General features: G+C 41.8%; 1 protein-coding gene across 12 annotated transcripts in view; it reads left to right on the forward strand.

The window, feature by feature from the left end:
* The window catches only part of ARID1B (AT-rich interaction domain 1B), a 317,322-nt gene that overhangs the window by 164,745 nt on the left and 135,617 nt on the right, over positions 1 to 16,960 (forward strand). For 7 of the 12 annotated variants that reach the window (XM_090135650.1, XM_090135644.1, XM_090135646.1 and 4 more), the window contains exon 5: positions 9,777 to 9,818. The exons of the other annotated variants lie outside the window; for them this stretch is intronic. In XM_090135650.1, the coding sequence (XP_089991776.1) occupies positions 9,777 to 9,818 (42 nt within the window). The remainder of the gene's footprint in view (positions 1 to 9,776; positions 9,819 to 16,960) is intronic. 12 annotated transcript variants of the gene reach the window in all.

A 16,960-nucleotide genomic window follows, 5' to 3' on the forward strand; every position in this document is an offset into this window, starting at 1 on the left:
GCCCGAGTGAATTTCCCAGATGCTGTCGGCATTAGCCACCCTCTATATATGGTCAGATATTGATATGGCAGGAACGGGCGTCAGGAAGAACTTGCTGACGGGTGGTGAGGTTGGGATCGTATTTTCAGGGCTGGTGGCATCGCTGCTGACAGTTGCATGGGCCACATTCCCTGCAGTTTACAGTGACGCGGCCGTCTTGGTTCTCTTCTTGGTCACATCGCTCCTATATCGGGCATCTTTTTTAGGTTGTTTTAATGATTTTCAAAGGAATATGTTTCGGCCTTTTTTGTACGAAGGTGGAGGCTTCTCTTGCTTTTAATTGTTATTCATCTCCCTTCTTATCTTTTCCGATTTTCTTTTCAAATGAAATGAAAAGGGTCACTTCTGTGTTAACCAATTTTCTCAAAATCACACTTTGGAAAGTTCTGATTTATCGGTCCTACGAGAGAAAGTGGAGAGATGGGGCATAGGGTCGTAATAAAGAATCAGGTTTTTTTCCTGACTCAGAATTAGGTTGTGAGCGAGTAGAACCACATATGATCTAGAAAGAAAATTAATAAGAACGTAAGCTTTATTTAGGGTAGGTCCTCTGGTGACAAGTTTTGCCTCAGTGTGATTTTTTTGCATATTCATTTTATTCTCAAAAAGTACCTTTTTTTTTTTTTTTTTTTTTTTTTTTTCCTTCCAGATAAAGCAAAGGAAAAAACGAGGCAGTCCTTGTAGGGCAGGAGTTGAAAGTACTGTGGAGATTGTGCTAAATTACAAAAAGATGCTTAAGAAGGTGTTCTTTTCCTGTTATTTTTGAGATTCGGCTGGGTTGTGTAAGTCACCCATTCCATTAGAAGCAGGAATAAAGAATTTAATTTACAGTTGGAATCAGTTGTGAGACGCAGCAAAGGTTTTGAAGTTAAAGCCACATTTCTGAGGCAGAGCGTTCTCTATATTGTGTTACCTCCTCGGCTAAAAAAATCTTTTTAACCCGCATACCCAAAATAATGTTGTCTAAGGTGCAGGGAAGCTTTTTCTCCTGAGCACAATAGGAACGTGTTGAATCTTTTGAAAACAGTTTCTGTTTTTCAAACACCTTTTCTTTTTCAGCATAGATAATTAACGCCTTCTTCACAGTGCTCGGTGCCCTTGATACATCTGTTACCTTTGACAGATCCTTTCTGTTTGCCACCTCTTCCTAACATGCTTCCAATATTTTCAGCAGAAAATAGCTTAGTATCTTTGATGTTGGGTGTATACTGGCTCAATTAAATAAGAAAGCTACTGACAGAATGGTGTAGAGTGGAAACTTAAAGCTTTGTTTCTGTGAAGATTTTGTCCTTGGTCACTTATCTCCAGTTTTGCTGTGAACGGTTAGGCTTTGCTCAGGCACGGTTGTTGTTTCAGACGTGCGGTTTTACCTAGGACTTGTATTTGCCCTCACGTTCCTAGGTGGCACGTACGGATGTCCAGAGAGGCAGGCAGGGGAGCAAGGAGTTGCAGCTCTTGCAGCCTTACGAAGCAGTGGCCCTCCCTGCTGGCAAGGGTGGCACTGAAATTCCCCCCAGTGCCTTGGGGGAGCTTTCTGGAATTCCTAAAAACATGTCGGCGCTGCAGCTATTCATCACCGCCGCCTAAGTGCTGGTGGAGGGCATCTCCTGTTTGCAGCAGGCAACCTGACTGTGTCTGAAAAGGGTTATTGGGGCGTGTTTGGGTGGGGAGTGGAACCTCCAGCCCTGCGAGGAGAGGCAGTTATGCTTTAACCATTTCTGGTGCTTTCTGTAGCTTGTCGTTCTGCAGGCTGACGGTGTCATTGTGCACGTACTGGCTGCTCATATGTACCTGTGCAGTGGGCTTTGGGAGGCAAGGTTTTGTGGTTCACAATTTTAGAACTGCTGAATTAAAAGGAAGTAACGGGATTCAACAAAGAGTAAGAAATATAAATGGGTTAGAAAAGATGCAGATGCAGTACCTAAATAAAGGCTTAATGCTTGCAGTAATTGATACTCCTCATGTCTTATGGCACAATGACAGCTTTTCAGGATTTTTCACATATTAGAATGCTTTCAGGTGAAAGGTTGGATTTTATGTTTAATAATATCTACCACCCTTTTCTTAAGATCATTTAAATAGCGACTGCTCCTAGATTTCAGTCTCAGTACAAAAATCATTTTGATCTCTACACTGTCAAACAAATAAATATCAAAAGGTAATGTTCAGTGCAGTTGCACTGTTTCATGCAGCACTCTGCTCTGTGAGAACTAATTGCATGTTATTTATCTCTGTATATACATGAAAAACAGTGTCTGGCCAAAAAAAAATAGAAAAGATTGGAACTGTAACTATGCTAATAACAGATTCCGTGTGCGTGGGTATGGCTGCGAATGTACCTTGCCTGTTTCATCTTCTAACAGCAAGCGCAAGGTGGATGTGTTACTGCTGTGAATTTGCTGCTCATCAGTTGTCTGTGGTAACTGTGGAGGAACAAGTGACCTCAGGACTGGGAGGGAGAAGAGCACGCTCACAGATAGTCCTCGTGGGTCCCCTGCAGCCACTCGGGAGTGTACACAGATTGTACATGTACACAATCTCTGATGTCAATCCAGCATTCGTAATGGCTGTTACCCGGTGCTGATCTCTGTCTCTTTCTGGCTTTTTGAGGTTACAGGAATTGTCCCATTCCCCTGTGACCCACATTTTTTTCTTCTCCCCAGTTGCTTCTAATATATACAGTGCTGTGGTAAATATTGCATCCCACAAGGCTGATGGCTATTGCTTTTAGTTAGCTAATACCTAGAGTCTGTTTTTTTGCTTCTTAGGGGTTGGCCTTCTTCCCAGGATTTTGCAAAATATTTGCACTGGGAGACTAAAACAGCAGGTTAGTCAATATCATGGCCAAGAAAGTGGATTAGACACAATGTTGAAGATGTGAATGATCTTGATTTTAGTTTTGGTGGTTTTTTTCTTTTTTTTTTTTAATTGTACACCACCTTCCACAAAAACCTTGACATTAAAAAAAAAAAAAAAGGTTTAAAAATATGAGGAGGGCAGATCTGCTCCACTATACAGCTTTGAAGAACATGAGGCATCATTGTGCTTTATCTCTAACGCTGGCTGACCAAGCACAGAGCTGCTTCAGCGAGCTGTGTCCTTGAGCCACTGTGTTGTCTGTACATGCTAATAAGGAGAATGAGGAGAATTAATAAGCAAGTTTAAAATGCAGCATACTTTCTGAAAAACCTTTCAAACCTTTTTAGCACAAAATAGCACAGTGTTACTCTATCGTTTATAAAGAGATCATTTTGTTATTTAATGTGCATTTCTGGAGCTAGAAGTTGCGGGTGCAGAAATTTGAACTCTGATCTTCATTTTTTTAGGCTTGGTGAACCAAGAGATAAATGATTGGTACCACAAAGAACAGGCAAAAGAGAAAGGGAAAGCTTAGGAAAAAGTAGGTGCTAGATTTAAAGAACAATTTTCCTGAACTGGGTCACATACCATCCAATTTTTGCACAGGTCATACTGTAAGGACATGGCATTTACTTAACCAAAGGGCCTTGACTAAGTAATTCTGATGGATTTTGTATGAAAAGTGAGGAAATCTCATCTCTCCTTAATTCATGGGGTTGATACTATGCAACTATCCTGCTTTGTTCCAGACACAGATTCAGAATTATAGCAAAGGTGTGTATTTGTATGTTTGTTTCAGGGATTGCTCAGGGAACACACCCATCCTCCCTCACTACAGGAACCTGTCTTAAAGTACATGCATGATAACCATTAAAAATAAACTTGTGGCAGTTAGCAGAGGAAAGGGGAAGGAAAGGTTGTCTCAGTTACCAGCATTTATTCCTGCGTAGTCCTGCATACGTTTGAAGCAGTGTATGCCTCAGTGAGTCCTTGAAGAATTGCCAAAAACTAGCGTGGGTCATGCAAGTTTGTCCCTGCTCCCATGAGAAGTGTGGCGACCATATTCTACAACTGTTGAATCCTGAATTGCTTTAAAAGGCAGGCAACGAATGCAGATGTTACAGCTATGCAGGCTGGATTTCTCAAAGATACAAATAACTACCGCAATACTCGTCTTTGAGAGAAACTTACTAATGACTTTCAGAAATGAAAGCAGGATTTTTTGTGTGTCCCTCTTGTTTAAAAAAAGGTGAGATCAGGAGGGGATTCCACAGTAATTCAGGAGACAACCCTACGTCTCCTCCTTCTGTTACAATTTTGTTGTCATGGGGAAGAGTCCTTGCTGATCTGCTTGATCTTTACAATACAGTGAATACAAAAGTATTACAAAATGATAGCATTTACATGCACATGTATTTTGTTTTGAACATCCTTTAGAAGTGCCAGAGGCATGCCTTTATAGTAAGCAGGCACTTGGCAAAACCCCTCTAGGTATCAGAAAGGCCACGAGCTATAATTTTTCTAGAGTAATAGTGTCAGAAAAATGACAGTAGAAAGCAGTGAAATTTGCAGCCAGCTGGGCAAATTCTCATATGTGCCCAGCAGAAACAGCAAGTGCGTTCTGCGTATTTTAGTGGGCTCAGGGTTGCACCAGCCTACGTGTTCCTTGCTGTAGTGACGTGGTTGGGCTTGGGCTCTTCAGAGAGCATGAAAACAGCTCTCAGTGTGCCTTGGACCAGCAGGTTTTGACTGATAAATGCAGGTTGAAGATCCTGTGCAGCAGTGACATTAAGATACTATATGGGACATATGCCTGAAATGTTTGTTAGTGCTCATTTTCAAGTTTCAAAAGAAAAAAAATACAGAGAAGTACATTTTCCCACATTTAACCCACATTTTCTGTGAGTTAGTTATTTTGTCCACGAGTACTTGCCACTTCACATTCTCTTGTTTGGATTACAGTGAGTACTAAGCATAGCCGTCATTCATTCTTTTTTTTATTAATGCCATTCCACTTCCTGTGGCTCTTGCTCAGCTTCTGCTAATCCTAACTCAAACATAGCCTTGATGGGCCAGAAAGGAGTTGGAGAGAATCGAGGTGCAAATCACTGCTGAGTTTGGCTTTGGAGATGGCCACGTTATTGTAATTCCCTGTGTCATCTAATCACAACGCTGTACAACTGTTTCAGAGAGTACTGTTTAGCATTGCTCCTCAAGGTTTTGCTTCGTTACAAATCCTTTTCTCAGTGCATGATTTATTTTAAATCTTACGGTTGTGATGCAGTGTGGTTTCTCAGACTAGGGACTCTGTGAGTCCTGTAAGAGCAAGACACAAATACTTAATGTCATTTATTTGAATAAAAAGAGACTCAAAGCTACTCCCGACTTGCTTTAGGGTACTCCGGACATTCTAGAGGATCTCTCGCAGCTTATCAAGTTCTTCCATCTTGTAATTAATTAGCAAGTATTAAATGCTACTGTTTTCTGCTCTGAACACCTAGAATGTTACCTAAGTATTAGTGGTGATGGCCACAGCTGCTCAGGTCACCCATTGCAGAGACTGGGTGGACTGTGAAGGTGGGATGCTGGTCATGTGTGGGAGTTGGGCTGCTCTGAAAGTTATGTCTCCTATTTTATGATGTTGGCCCACAACATCAGAAGTGAAAGTTGATGGGTGTGACAGTAAAGGATGAACTTCTATACCAGTATTCTGCTACATTGTGTTGCCATGTGACAGACAGCAGCAGAGGGGCAGTCCGACAAAATGGGATTTGTCATGGAAGTACATATGAAGTAAAGATGTGCTACTGAATTCCTCCATGCAGAAAAGATGGCACCCATTGGCATTCATTGGCACTTGCTGAACACATGTGGAGACCAAACAGTGAATGTGAGCACAGTGAGGCAGTGGTGGTGCATTTCATCAGTGGAGTCAGTGGCAGTGGGTCACCTCCACTTGTGCAGATTTTTACAAGCACGGTGTGCAGGCTCTTGGTCAGCGCTGGTGAAAATGCATAGCTTATGGTGGTGACTGCTGAAAAATAGTGTTATTGTGCTCTTTTCATTTGTTGTAGTTCCATAACAGGAGCTATTACTTTTGGAGCAATCTAGTGAAATACATGTATGTCTACATATATTTTTACAAAATGTCTACAAAATATACACTTTTTATATATATAATTACATATATTACAGAAATACACATATGTATATAAATACAAAACTGATGGGAGGCTGCTCTTGTTAGGTGCTGGAAGGGCTGTGGTACTGCCTGGCCCCATCCTGCTCAGCCCATGGCTGCGCAGAGCAGCTCCCTTCTCCCTGGAGTTGGGTGTGGAAGGAGTGGGATGCCCAGGAAGGACAGGGATGGTTCAGTAGTGAGATACTTCTGCTTCAACATGAGGCTGGGTAGCAGACATGTCACTGTAACACTGAGAGAAACAGAACGTGGATCTGATGGAGGGTGTTCAGCAAAGGTGCAGAGCAGCACCAGGCGAAGTGTTTTGGTATGTTGTGGTGCAGGCACATGGAACGAGCAGTGTGTCATTTGAGAACCAAGCCACTTTTTTAATAATGCAGTGAAATGTTTCACCATACAAGGAAACAGCCCCTCTTCCAGGATTGTGTATTTACATATTTACAGTCAGGCAACTTAAATGGGAAATGTTTAACTGCCACAAATGAGTATATAATCAGAAGTTCTTAATTATTATGTCTGATTATCTTGAAATAGTAATGAATCTGTAGTTTGTTGGTTTGATTTCTTTATATTTTTATTTATTTATTTATTTATTTATTTTTGAATGGAAGTGATGTATTTTGAAGAAGATTAAGAGAAAAGATGGTACTTGCCTGATTCTTAAGGGCACATTTTCTGTTCCTTGTGGGTAATATGGGTGTTACTTGAAGTACACTCTGATTCCCACTAGAGGGGGGTCCTCTCAGGCTAGCTTGTAATGCATTTTGTGGGTTGTTTTTTTTTCTTTTTTTTTTTTTTTCTGAAATTCAGCATGAGAAAAACATTGCAGTGTTTCACAGCTTGTTTCAGTACTTTATGTCATGTATCTTACAGTGTCAGCAGTTACTTGTCTCTTACTGCATTTTATACGGAGGTGAAGACCAAAATGAATGGATCAATATGGTAATACAGGAGTAAACACAGTAGTAACTAAGCATACAGAGGGTGTTTTATTGCACCATCCTCAACATGAGATTTTATCGCAGAAATGGTGTGATTGCTCTTGGAAAAACAGAAGTGGTATTATCACACTGTTCAATAACGTTTTTTGTTAGAATTACCATCTATACCAGTAGCTGCACTCTGAACCATTTTATTGTCTCTGTGAGCCTTACATTTCTAAGCATTAAACAAAAAAATCCTATCTATAAAAGAGAGCACAGAAACACAAACTTCTGTTTTGCTGTCTGATGTCAGTTTGTTCCTCTTCACAACATCCTGGTAAAAGAAAAGAGACCTGACTTTGGTAAACATGCTGTGTTAATTTTTGCATTTTGAACCATTTGTTCATCACTGAGTGATCAGAAGGTTAATTAGCACAGCCCACGTGCTGACAGTGCCACTTCCCTGCGTGGTGATGTTCCCATGCAGTGAGGTGGCCTCCCCACAGGACAAAGCATGGATGCCCAACAAAGACTACTTTGAGTTGATCTTTGCAGGAGTTTTGTGCTATCTGTGCTGTGTTCCAACACCGGGAGCGCCGAATGTGGAGGAGTGCAGAGAGGAGCAGCTCTGGGGAGGTTCTGTGAGCCATTAGCCCAGCTGGAGCCACAGGGAGAGCAGAGGAGAGGAAGGGACCGCAGGGCAAAGCAGACAGAGTGAGCTGGGGTCTTCAGCATAGCTCGATCCAAGGAGGGACCCAAGAAGGAGCCAGTGGCACAGGGAAGGTTCTACTTTCATTAGTGAGTCTCTGTGATAACCAGTGACCAGCTCCGTTTGGAACCAGTGCTGTAGGATGACATCTGAGATAGATGAACAGCACGGTATCGGGTAGAGATAACTGAGTAGATTTTGAACAAGGTTGTTAGAGTTTTGCTGTGTATGTAGCAAGGTGTTATACCAAAGCAGCCCGGTGACACAACACTCAGTTTAGATAGGTATTGTGTTAACCCTAGGTGGACTGCTTCTGACACTGCAATTAGCTTCTTTCAGAAGCGACTTGAGGGACTGAATTGGGCATAGTATACTAGCAGGTCATTCTTCTACTTCCAATCCAGTGTCTGATTATTCTTTTTGGCCCTGGGCAAGTCACTTAACCCTCTGTCTGTTTCTTCATCTGTAAAATATATTATGGATATTTATCAGTCTCACCAGGACTGATTGTTTAATATTTATAAAGTGCCTAAAGGATTAGAAGCTTAATATAAGTAGCTATTACATATCATCTCAGATTGGTTTTATTTACTTGGATTTTTTTTTCTGCCTCCTGTTCAGTGAGATGTTGTTTTGTAGCCTCTTACTGCCTTTTCTAATCAGTTGGACAGGTCACAATTAGGTAACTTCAGGCTCGTTTTCTTCTTTTTATTCTTAGTTCCTATAAATGCTTCTTCTCTTCTCCCCCCTTTCCTTCCCTTTTTTAATTTAGAGATGAAGAGATACCATATGTTACTAGATCATGACATAAATATATTTAAGTGCTGCCATCATTGTTAGTTTATCAGCCTTTCCATTATAAACCCTCTTGTTCAGGGGTTTATAACTCTGGCATTATAATGTGCTTCGGGCTGAAACTTGACATTCATTTTTTCTGTCTTGATTTGCTTTAAATCCTTCACTCTTCTTAAGTTAAACTGGAGATTAGATACATTAGTTATAGTTATACTAGTTATATAAATTATAATGCAGCACTAGGCATTTTAAATAGGATGTAAATCAGAGAAATAGAGAATTTCCTAGTTGTTAAACTATGAGCCTGGGAGTAGAAATCTGGGATTCTTTTCCTGAGTCACGTCCCTTGTTTGGCACATGACTGCTAAGAAATTATTTAACCTCTTTCTGCCTCACTCTGCTTTCTGTATATTGGGATGATGACATTTTCCTACCTCACTAGTGTATTGGGAAGCTTAATTAATTAGAATTCATAAAAGCACTGAGGTTCTCAGGTGAAAGGTGCTGAAGCATGAAGTATTTTTAAGGAGACTAATGAAAAATCGGTGTGCCTGTTTTTCTGCGTCTGTTGTCCCAGATTAATGCATATCAGCTCTTGGAACAGTGGCTACATGGCAACCAGCAAGGTGTGCTGGATTTGGGGCATCGCTAGGTCACTTCACAGCTTGCAGTCCTCAAGCTTTCAGATGCTTGCTGTATTGTGCTCCTGGGTAGTCTTGGCCTCTGAGCAGTTCATCTTCCCTGAACGCTACAGTTCTAAAAGAATTTGCTTTGCTGAAGGCAGGAAAGGGGCCTATGAGTGAAACTTGGGCCAAGGAGCTTCCAACTGGTGTTGATGCAGGTGCAGTAGGCCTCATCAGGTGGTAATGCAAAGGGAAGAGCTCAGCTGTTGCCAGTCTTTAATTTTACAGGAAGTTGTCACAGCAGGTGATGCAGGTTGTGCTCAGGCAGTCTTTTGGTGTAACCAGAAGCTGCTTGGAGAGCAGCATTCCAGTTGCACTCTGTTATATGTTGGGGTACTGCTAGATAGATGCTTTTTACACCATTTAGGTTGAGTTTCTGTTTCCTTTCTTGTGAGACTTTGTTGGCAGCTGCTAGTTCAGCACGTCCCATTCTACGTAGATTTTCTTGGGCTGTTCCAAGCTGATGTCCTTTGTGGAAAATTCTACTCTGCCTGGACCGTGGTGCTGTGCTCAGGAGAGGTTGCTGGTAGTGGCTACATTTGAAATGATCTTTCTCCTTATAATTGCAGGTTGAAGTCTTGGCCTCCGAGGATGCTACATTTGGACACAAGGTCTGTAGTTTAATGCAGTTTTGCTCTATAGGTCCCATCTGTTTAAATTGCTGGATGTGGTATCGCGAAAGATGGCAATTGTCAGCTTAAGAGTTGAGAATCCTCTGACTTACATCCACCAGTTTGAAAACCTTCCCCTAGGTTTGGTGTTCTGAGGCGGGCATGTGGGCTCTATTACTCTGTATAGAGCACTTGAGCAGGTATTACTTGGGCAAGGCCATGTGGAAACAGGGAACTTCTGCTTCGTACTATCTTTTAAGTTGACTCGTTGCTGGGCTTGTTCGTGTTTCATAGATTTACACTCAAAAATCTCACTTGTTACCTGCTGCTTTGAAGTCTGTTGAGTAAGCTACTTTATTCACAGTCCTTTTTCACAGTGCATCACAAATAGAAAGTAGTATGTTGAACAGCTGCATCACCTTGTGTGCAGTTGTAGATCAGTGTACGGCATACAGCACGCGTGTTGGAGAGAACACTTGAAACCTGCTCTGCAAAGTGGGTAGGCAGTACCCTAGTTATTGCCTGAGTTTCTTTGGCCAGTGAGCCTTATGGCAACAAGTGTGGTTTTAATTGAACATTATTAGCAGATGATTTTAGGAAAAGGCAGATTGTGTGTAGGCTACATCTATTTAACTAGGAAGAGAGTGGGTATGGGAGGGGAAGGAGGAGATGGGAAGAACAGTAGGCTAAAGCATGACAACGAAGAGTTTCCTGCTGCTGAATGTCCCCATGCTGTGATACTACAGCAAGTGAGAAAATAACAGTGCTATTACTTAATGCCAAGGTGAAAAAAAAATCAAGAAAAGATGAAATGAGTTTTCTAAGTTTATGCAAGAATACTGTAAGCAAAATTAACCCACAGAAAAAAAAAAAAAAAAAAAACAGCTTTAAAAGCATCTAAATATTCATGATGCCAGAATTTACAGTTGCGTCTGTATTGTACATTTTTATGTTGATATCTGATAAAGTGATTTAAAATAATTATTACGAACTGCGCTACTCTGGTATTATCTGAAGTATTTAATGTATAATATTCTGCAGCATTTTCTGTTTTTTGTTTTATTTTTTATTATTATTTAATACCCAGCATGCGTACAGAATATTTGTTGAATATTTAATAAACCTCGAGAGTCAGCTTTTGTGCAGTTATCTCCATAATCCTTCAGACTAGGTGGGTAAACAGCAATATTACTGAAGCTGATTGTAGCCAGTGACTCTTACAACTGAAACACTGTGGAAGAGGCTTCTTGCTGTTTTTTTTATGGTTAAACTTGCAGGGTGTTTTTCAGTCTTCCAGTTGTCTTCATCATTTGAATCTCCTTCCTACTACCAAAGGCTTTAAGAGTGTTCTGTTGCTAAGCTTTAGTTTTACAAAACTAAATCAGTGCTACTGCTAGCTCTTAACATCATCTTCTGGAGTCCCAAGATCTGAATCTGTGAGATTCAGTTTCAGAATCATCTGGGTTATTTTACTCTCATAAAGAAGTATTCTTATGCTGTGTAATAAACTAGATATATGTAGGAATTTCATGTGTTTTTTTTTCCCTCAATCAAGAAAAAGGTAAGTGTATCATTCCAAATTCATTAATCTCAGAATTTATCTTAGTTGTCTACTTAGGCATTCTGTGAAAGCCTCCTCTCCCTTAAGAAACACTTCCTCTGTTGTCTGTCGCAATGAGACATAAGCATTAGTAACTCTGTTATATTGGTATGCCCGTGGAGAATGCATACAAACACAATTTTTAAAAGGAAAAATGTTTTTTATTTTTTAAGATGGAAAACAGGTTTGTATGGAAAATGTCATACAGCATAGTTGAGGAATATGTAAGGTCATAGTTTTCACGAAACAGCACTTTCCTCGATACAAGCTTTTAGCCTGAATTTCTTTGCCAGGCTTAATGTAGGCAGTTGGGGGGCTTATCTTGACAGTTTTGGGTGGAGCATCTGGCTCAGCAGCTAACATTTCAAGTCCAGTCTGTATGCACATGCAGAAACATAATTTGTGGCAGAGGGTGTCTGATCTCTTGACTATACCCATTCCACCAATCTATGAACACTTACAACTTAGTTTTAGGCTGTGTTTCCTGTAGATGATGGAATACTGAGTTTGAAAAGGAGTATTTCTAAAACGCAGAAGGAGCTTACAATGTTATCTCTTAGTCTTAAATTCTCCTTCACTGCTTGCTGGCAGTGAATGGGGCCATTTCCCAGGAACACGTGCTAAATGAGACAGCACAACATTGTTCAGCCTCACCATAGTTGTTGGCTGCGAAGGGGAGATCTGGATGATGTAGTTTTTTGAGTCGATGATCAGGAGGATAAGCACGCGTAGAAGTCAGCTACAGGGTGTATTTGATGTAGGATATGCATTTTGGTTGGACAAAATAGGCTTTTATTTTAGCAAAGAAAATTGAAACAAAAGCTATTGTTTCACACTGTAAATAAGCCCAGGGAAGAGGTACCTTGAAGTGCCAAGTCTTGTTTTCACTCTGTAAACACAGAACAGGTGCAAACTGCAGACCATTAGTAATTGTCCTTCAGAATGTTGCCTCCATCTCACTATTTTAATAAGAAAGCAATCTTCCCAAAACAAAGGTAGAATATAAGGCACAATGGAGTAAAAAAGGTATTTTTAATACAACTCTTTTTGTGTGTGTGTGTGTGTGCATATGTGAGATCAGGATCTTTTATGGATCACAGAAGTTTAAGCCATGGAAATAAGAAGTGATGTTTGATAAGTGTGAATATGTGCAAATTTGATATTGCTTCTGTCCTTTGGTTGAATGATAGAGAAGCAAAGGCACTCAGGTTTTTTGGGGTTTTTTTTGCAACTAGTCTTGCTAGTATGGCAAACTGACAGTTCACAAAATTAGCATTTTTTAAGGTGGCACATGGGGCATTCAGTTTTACTTACATATGCATTTTTGTGTGCGTTGGTATGCATGTATATATTGTAAAGAAAAAACAAATCCAGCTTCTGGCTGATTCGGTACTTAAAACAGTTGTGATGTGCATGGTTGTTGATGGAGAGATGTGGGTGAAATGACCACCCAGCAAATCATGAGCAGCTGATGGGTGATGTGGGACAGACCTGCCAGTTGTGCACACTGCATTCAATTCTGCTGAGTATAAGCTTATACATGCATGTGTTTCTTTGGAACTGTACTTGTGGAGAACCTCACATAGCGTGACTGGATAGAGCAGTGTCTGCCTGAGTCTGCAGTCAGCACACAAGGATGTATTTAAAAGTTGGAAGTTCTTTCAGCCCTGTTAATCTTATTAAAGCCTAATGATGACGTGTAAAATACTAACAGTGCCGATTTATTTTGTGTTGATTTTAGCTGGAATAGGGAGATAGATTTTGGCAGATGGAACCAACGCTGCCAGGTGGTAGAGAAAATTAGGAGGGATATGAAGATATGAAAAAGAAGGAGGAGTAAGGTGTGCAGAGCAGTAATAGGAGGTGGAAGGTTTAACCATTTTGAGTGATGCCGATTTTAACACCAAGGCAGTGAGCAAATAAAAATAATGGTGTCTGTCTGAGGTTTTTAAATCCTAGGAGATTCAGATGCTCAATTATAGTTAGAATTAAACTTATTAGTCTGAAAGGTTGGTTATCATGTAAAGATTTAACAAACGTTGCTATGGGAGTCTGGTGTTGGTGTTAGTTGGCATTACGGTGTGGAAAGCAGTGGTAAATACTTCAGATGGTTTGAAAACCGTGTTTGGCCCTATGGAGAGAATGAGACGCCCGGCTTCTTTCCTCTTTGTGCTTGGTTTTCTATCCCTTCTTCCCCTCCGTTCCCCAGGCAGGGCCCATGCTGCCAGCACCAACCTGACCCACATACTGTGGTGGAGGTGGCTTTACCCGGCAGGACGGGCCGGGATCCGCTCACCCATGCAGCTGTCTGGTTGCAGCCATGTCGGTGCTGTGCACTCGGGGTCAGCCTTGCGGTGCTCACACAGACCTGTGCTCGTGGCAACCGGCGGCTGCGTGTCAGCGGGAAAAGAGACGCTGGTGTCCCCACAGTGGGAGAGCTCGCAGAGAACAGGGCTCTCCTGCTCGGGAGCCAGCTTTAATCCTCCCATTGTGTGTACTTTTAAGCTGTGTTGTGATGTAATTGGCTTAATCATTACTATTATGTCGCTTTGCACAAGTAAAGATTGTAATTTGACATATGGAAATAAACGGCAACTGGATTAGTGATGTGCAGGTGTCACTTGGAAATGGGGCAGGCGAGAGCCCCGCGGTGTTTGGCAGGGGTGCTGGTAGCGCACCGAGGCACGTTCCCGCAGTGCTGCGCTCGGGCGTAGGACCAGCTGCAGCTGGGGGCCTTGCTGCGGGACCGCTGCTGAGCCCCGAGGGATGAGCTCGCTGCTGGGTGACCTTATGTTTCCTTGGGGAGAAGTACAGGAAGAAGGTTACTCTTGGGTGGGGGAATCGGAGCAGTGCAGCTCTGGTAAAGAAGTGCCTTGGGGGTGGCATTTCTGGTGCGGCTCTGTCAGCCCAGTGGAGCTTCCGGTGGTGTCGGTGGAAGTGGCCGCGGTGTTGTTCTGTGGCACAGCGTGAAGCGGTGACCTCATCGCCGTCACTTAATTCTGCAGGTTATCGACGGAGTCTATTCCTAAGACTTTTTAAATGTCTGCTGCTGGGTTGCGTTTTTTTAATGCTCTTTTTCTGACACAGGATATACGGTTTTAAGAATCAATTGTGCTCAGGACTAAAATCTCTTTTTCCCTCCCACCCCATACTGCTTTTACACAAGCTTACTAAGATTTTGTTTTGCTTTTGTCCGCCTTTCAACTGCTGCTTTATTCCAATACTCAGAGCATTACAGTGCATTTCTGCAGCCTGCTTGCTTCCACACTCCAGGTACCAGAAGTTGAGATCCCGAGGGAAAACACAGCTGCACGGCGTAAGTGCGTGTCTGGTCTCTGATTTGAAGTGTAGGACACCAAAGAGAATATATTCGGTGACTGATCGTGAGTTATAACTGTGCAAATCCAGAAGGAAAGCGTTGTTCTGACGGTATCCATAATACGGAAGCCCTGAGCTGTGAGATGGAGTAGAGATGCCATTTGAGAAAACTGAGAACACATCTTCTCAGGAGACTGTTGTGTTTGTTAATTGTATTTTTTTTGGAGGTGTTTATTAGGTTGATTGGCACAAAATAGTACTTCCTGGAAAGCAGGAGGAAAGAAGCCATGCGAGAGAAAAGTAAGGATAAAAATTGTTTTCTTCTAATATATACCTTTTTAAAACAGCTTTCTTTTGTTGGAGACTCTCATAGCCTCTGCTTCTGCCATCTGGTGGTTGCTTACCACAGTTGCATCTTCAAAGGCAAATAAAATTGTTCTGAAGTTAATCCTTTTCAGAAGAGGATGTTTTGAAGTGTCTGAATTAGCTCTGTCTTGATATGTTGACACTTGGAATGTCTGTGTGTGTCTTTAGTATATAGGAATGTATAGAGAAATGAGCCCTAATTTAGATCTGTGCACTGTTGACTTAGGAATCTTGAGGGTTATAAGTAAGTTCTTGGATTTGTTGCAGCTTAAAAAGAATAGATATTCATATTAGCCTCCGGTAGCTTCTGTTTCACTGCTCAGAGCAGAATTAGGATTACATGTTTCACCAGCTCTGTTGTTGCTGTTTTCTTTGTGAAGTTGTTTTATCTGAGGTGTTCAGAAACGTCTAAAAGGATTTTCCAGCCTTCTTTCTTTGAGTCATTTTGAAAGCTATGTTTTAGGATTGCTGAAGTTTTCTGAGTGCCTTCTGTGCTGGGTGTTTGCTAAGAGCAGGGAAGAAGGTATTCTTTTGATGTGCTCTTTTAGGGTTCTCAGCAGGGCTTAGGGACGCCGCACAGATGTGTCGGAGCATTTTGCACTAGTGAGTAGCAGTGACTTTAGCATGTTTTGTCTGGGCCTGTTCAGAGCGCTGCTTGGTATTCAGGACAAGCAAACACAGAACTGAACAGCTATGATAATATTTTAGGAAAATTTCACCTACGTAACCAAATACCCAGTTCTTTACGTTGGGTAATTTCAGTCTCAGTAAATCTGATTTTCTGATTAGTTTTATAGAAATTAAGAGGTAATACCAACAGATTAGATGGGTGGAGAGGAACTCCTTTTGTCCTCCAGCTCTTTCCTGAGGGCTGCAGAGCAGTGTATCTGACCACCTGGAGTCTGAAGGATGATGTCAGACTAGGAGTGTGGTGCCCCATCAAAACCCACTCGCCAAGCACCTGCTTGTCGCAGTGCCCTGCTCTTCCCAGCTCCTTCCTACTTCTAATACTAGACTTCCTCCAGTGACCCAAAGTGCTGGTAAATATGAGTTTAATGCAGCTTTTCAGTGTGAAGCAGCTTGTGGTGTTTGACAAATAAATGCTGCAGACCTCAAGATGAGGCTTGGGGACCAGGACTGGGAAGCTGTTGTTTCCAAAGTTGCAGAGCATTGTGGAGGGCTGGTGTGAGCAGAGTGGGGAATGTCACGCCTGCCTCCCAGCACTTGAAACTTGCAGGTTTGTGGTTTGCAATCAGATGGGATCAGCGAAGTGCAGCCTTTAATACTGGTTTTGTGATGCCAACATGCATCAGCTCAAAGATCTGATGGAACTCTCCATTTCACACCAACTGCTACAATGCAGTGTGAATTACCACACACACAAAAAAATAAATAAATAAAATAAAAAAAGTATATATTGTTTTCTCGGTCTTTCTTTTGTTACTCTACACTTGTAGCTGGTGGCAGTGCTGAAGCCTTGCAGCCCTGTATTTCTGCGTGGGTTTGCCAGTATTGGGCTCAGCCTTCTGTTAATGGTTGTCTCCGGCTGAACTTCAGGCTGTTAAAATGTAACCAGTACGCTGTTCTGCAGTGCTGCGGGTCCTTCACAGATCTGTGTGGCCCGCTTGATTTATGCAGTTGTTTTGAACTTGGAGGGAATATCAGATTTGCTGAGAACTCATCTGACAACTGGAACGCAGCGCCTGCTTGTAAATACCTGCACATTTTAAGTGTTTAGGCAGGTGGTCTCTTTGTTTGGGGGTGGGAAGGAGGGCAGGACCGAGGGCTTGCAAATAGTTTGCTGTTCTTTCTTGATTGGGAGAGCAGGTTAGACCTGTTTTCTTTTTCTTCTGCAAGT

This window comes from Phasianus colchicus, chromosome 2 (assembly GCF_987193195.1).
Source record: "Phasianus colchicus chromosome 2, bPhaCol1.hap1.1, whole genome shotgun sequence".
In the NCBI taxonomy this organism is placed as follows: domain Eukaryota; kingdom Metazoa; phylum Chordata; class Aves; order Galliformes; family Phasianidae; genus Phasianus; species Phasianus colchicus.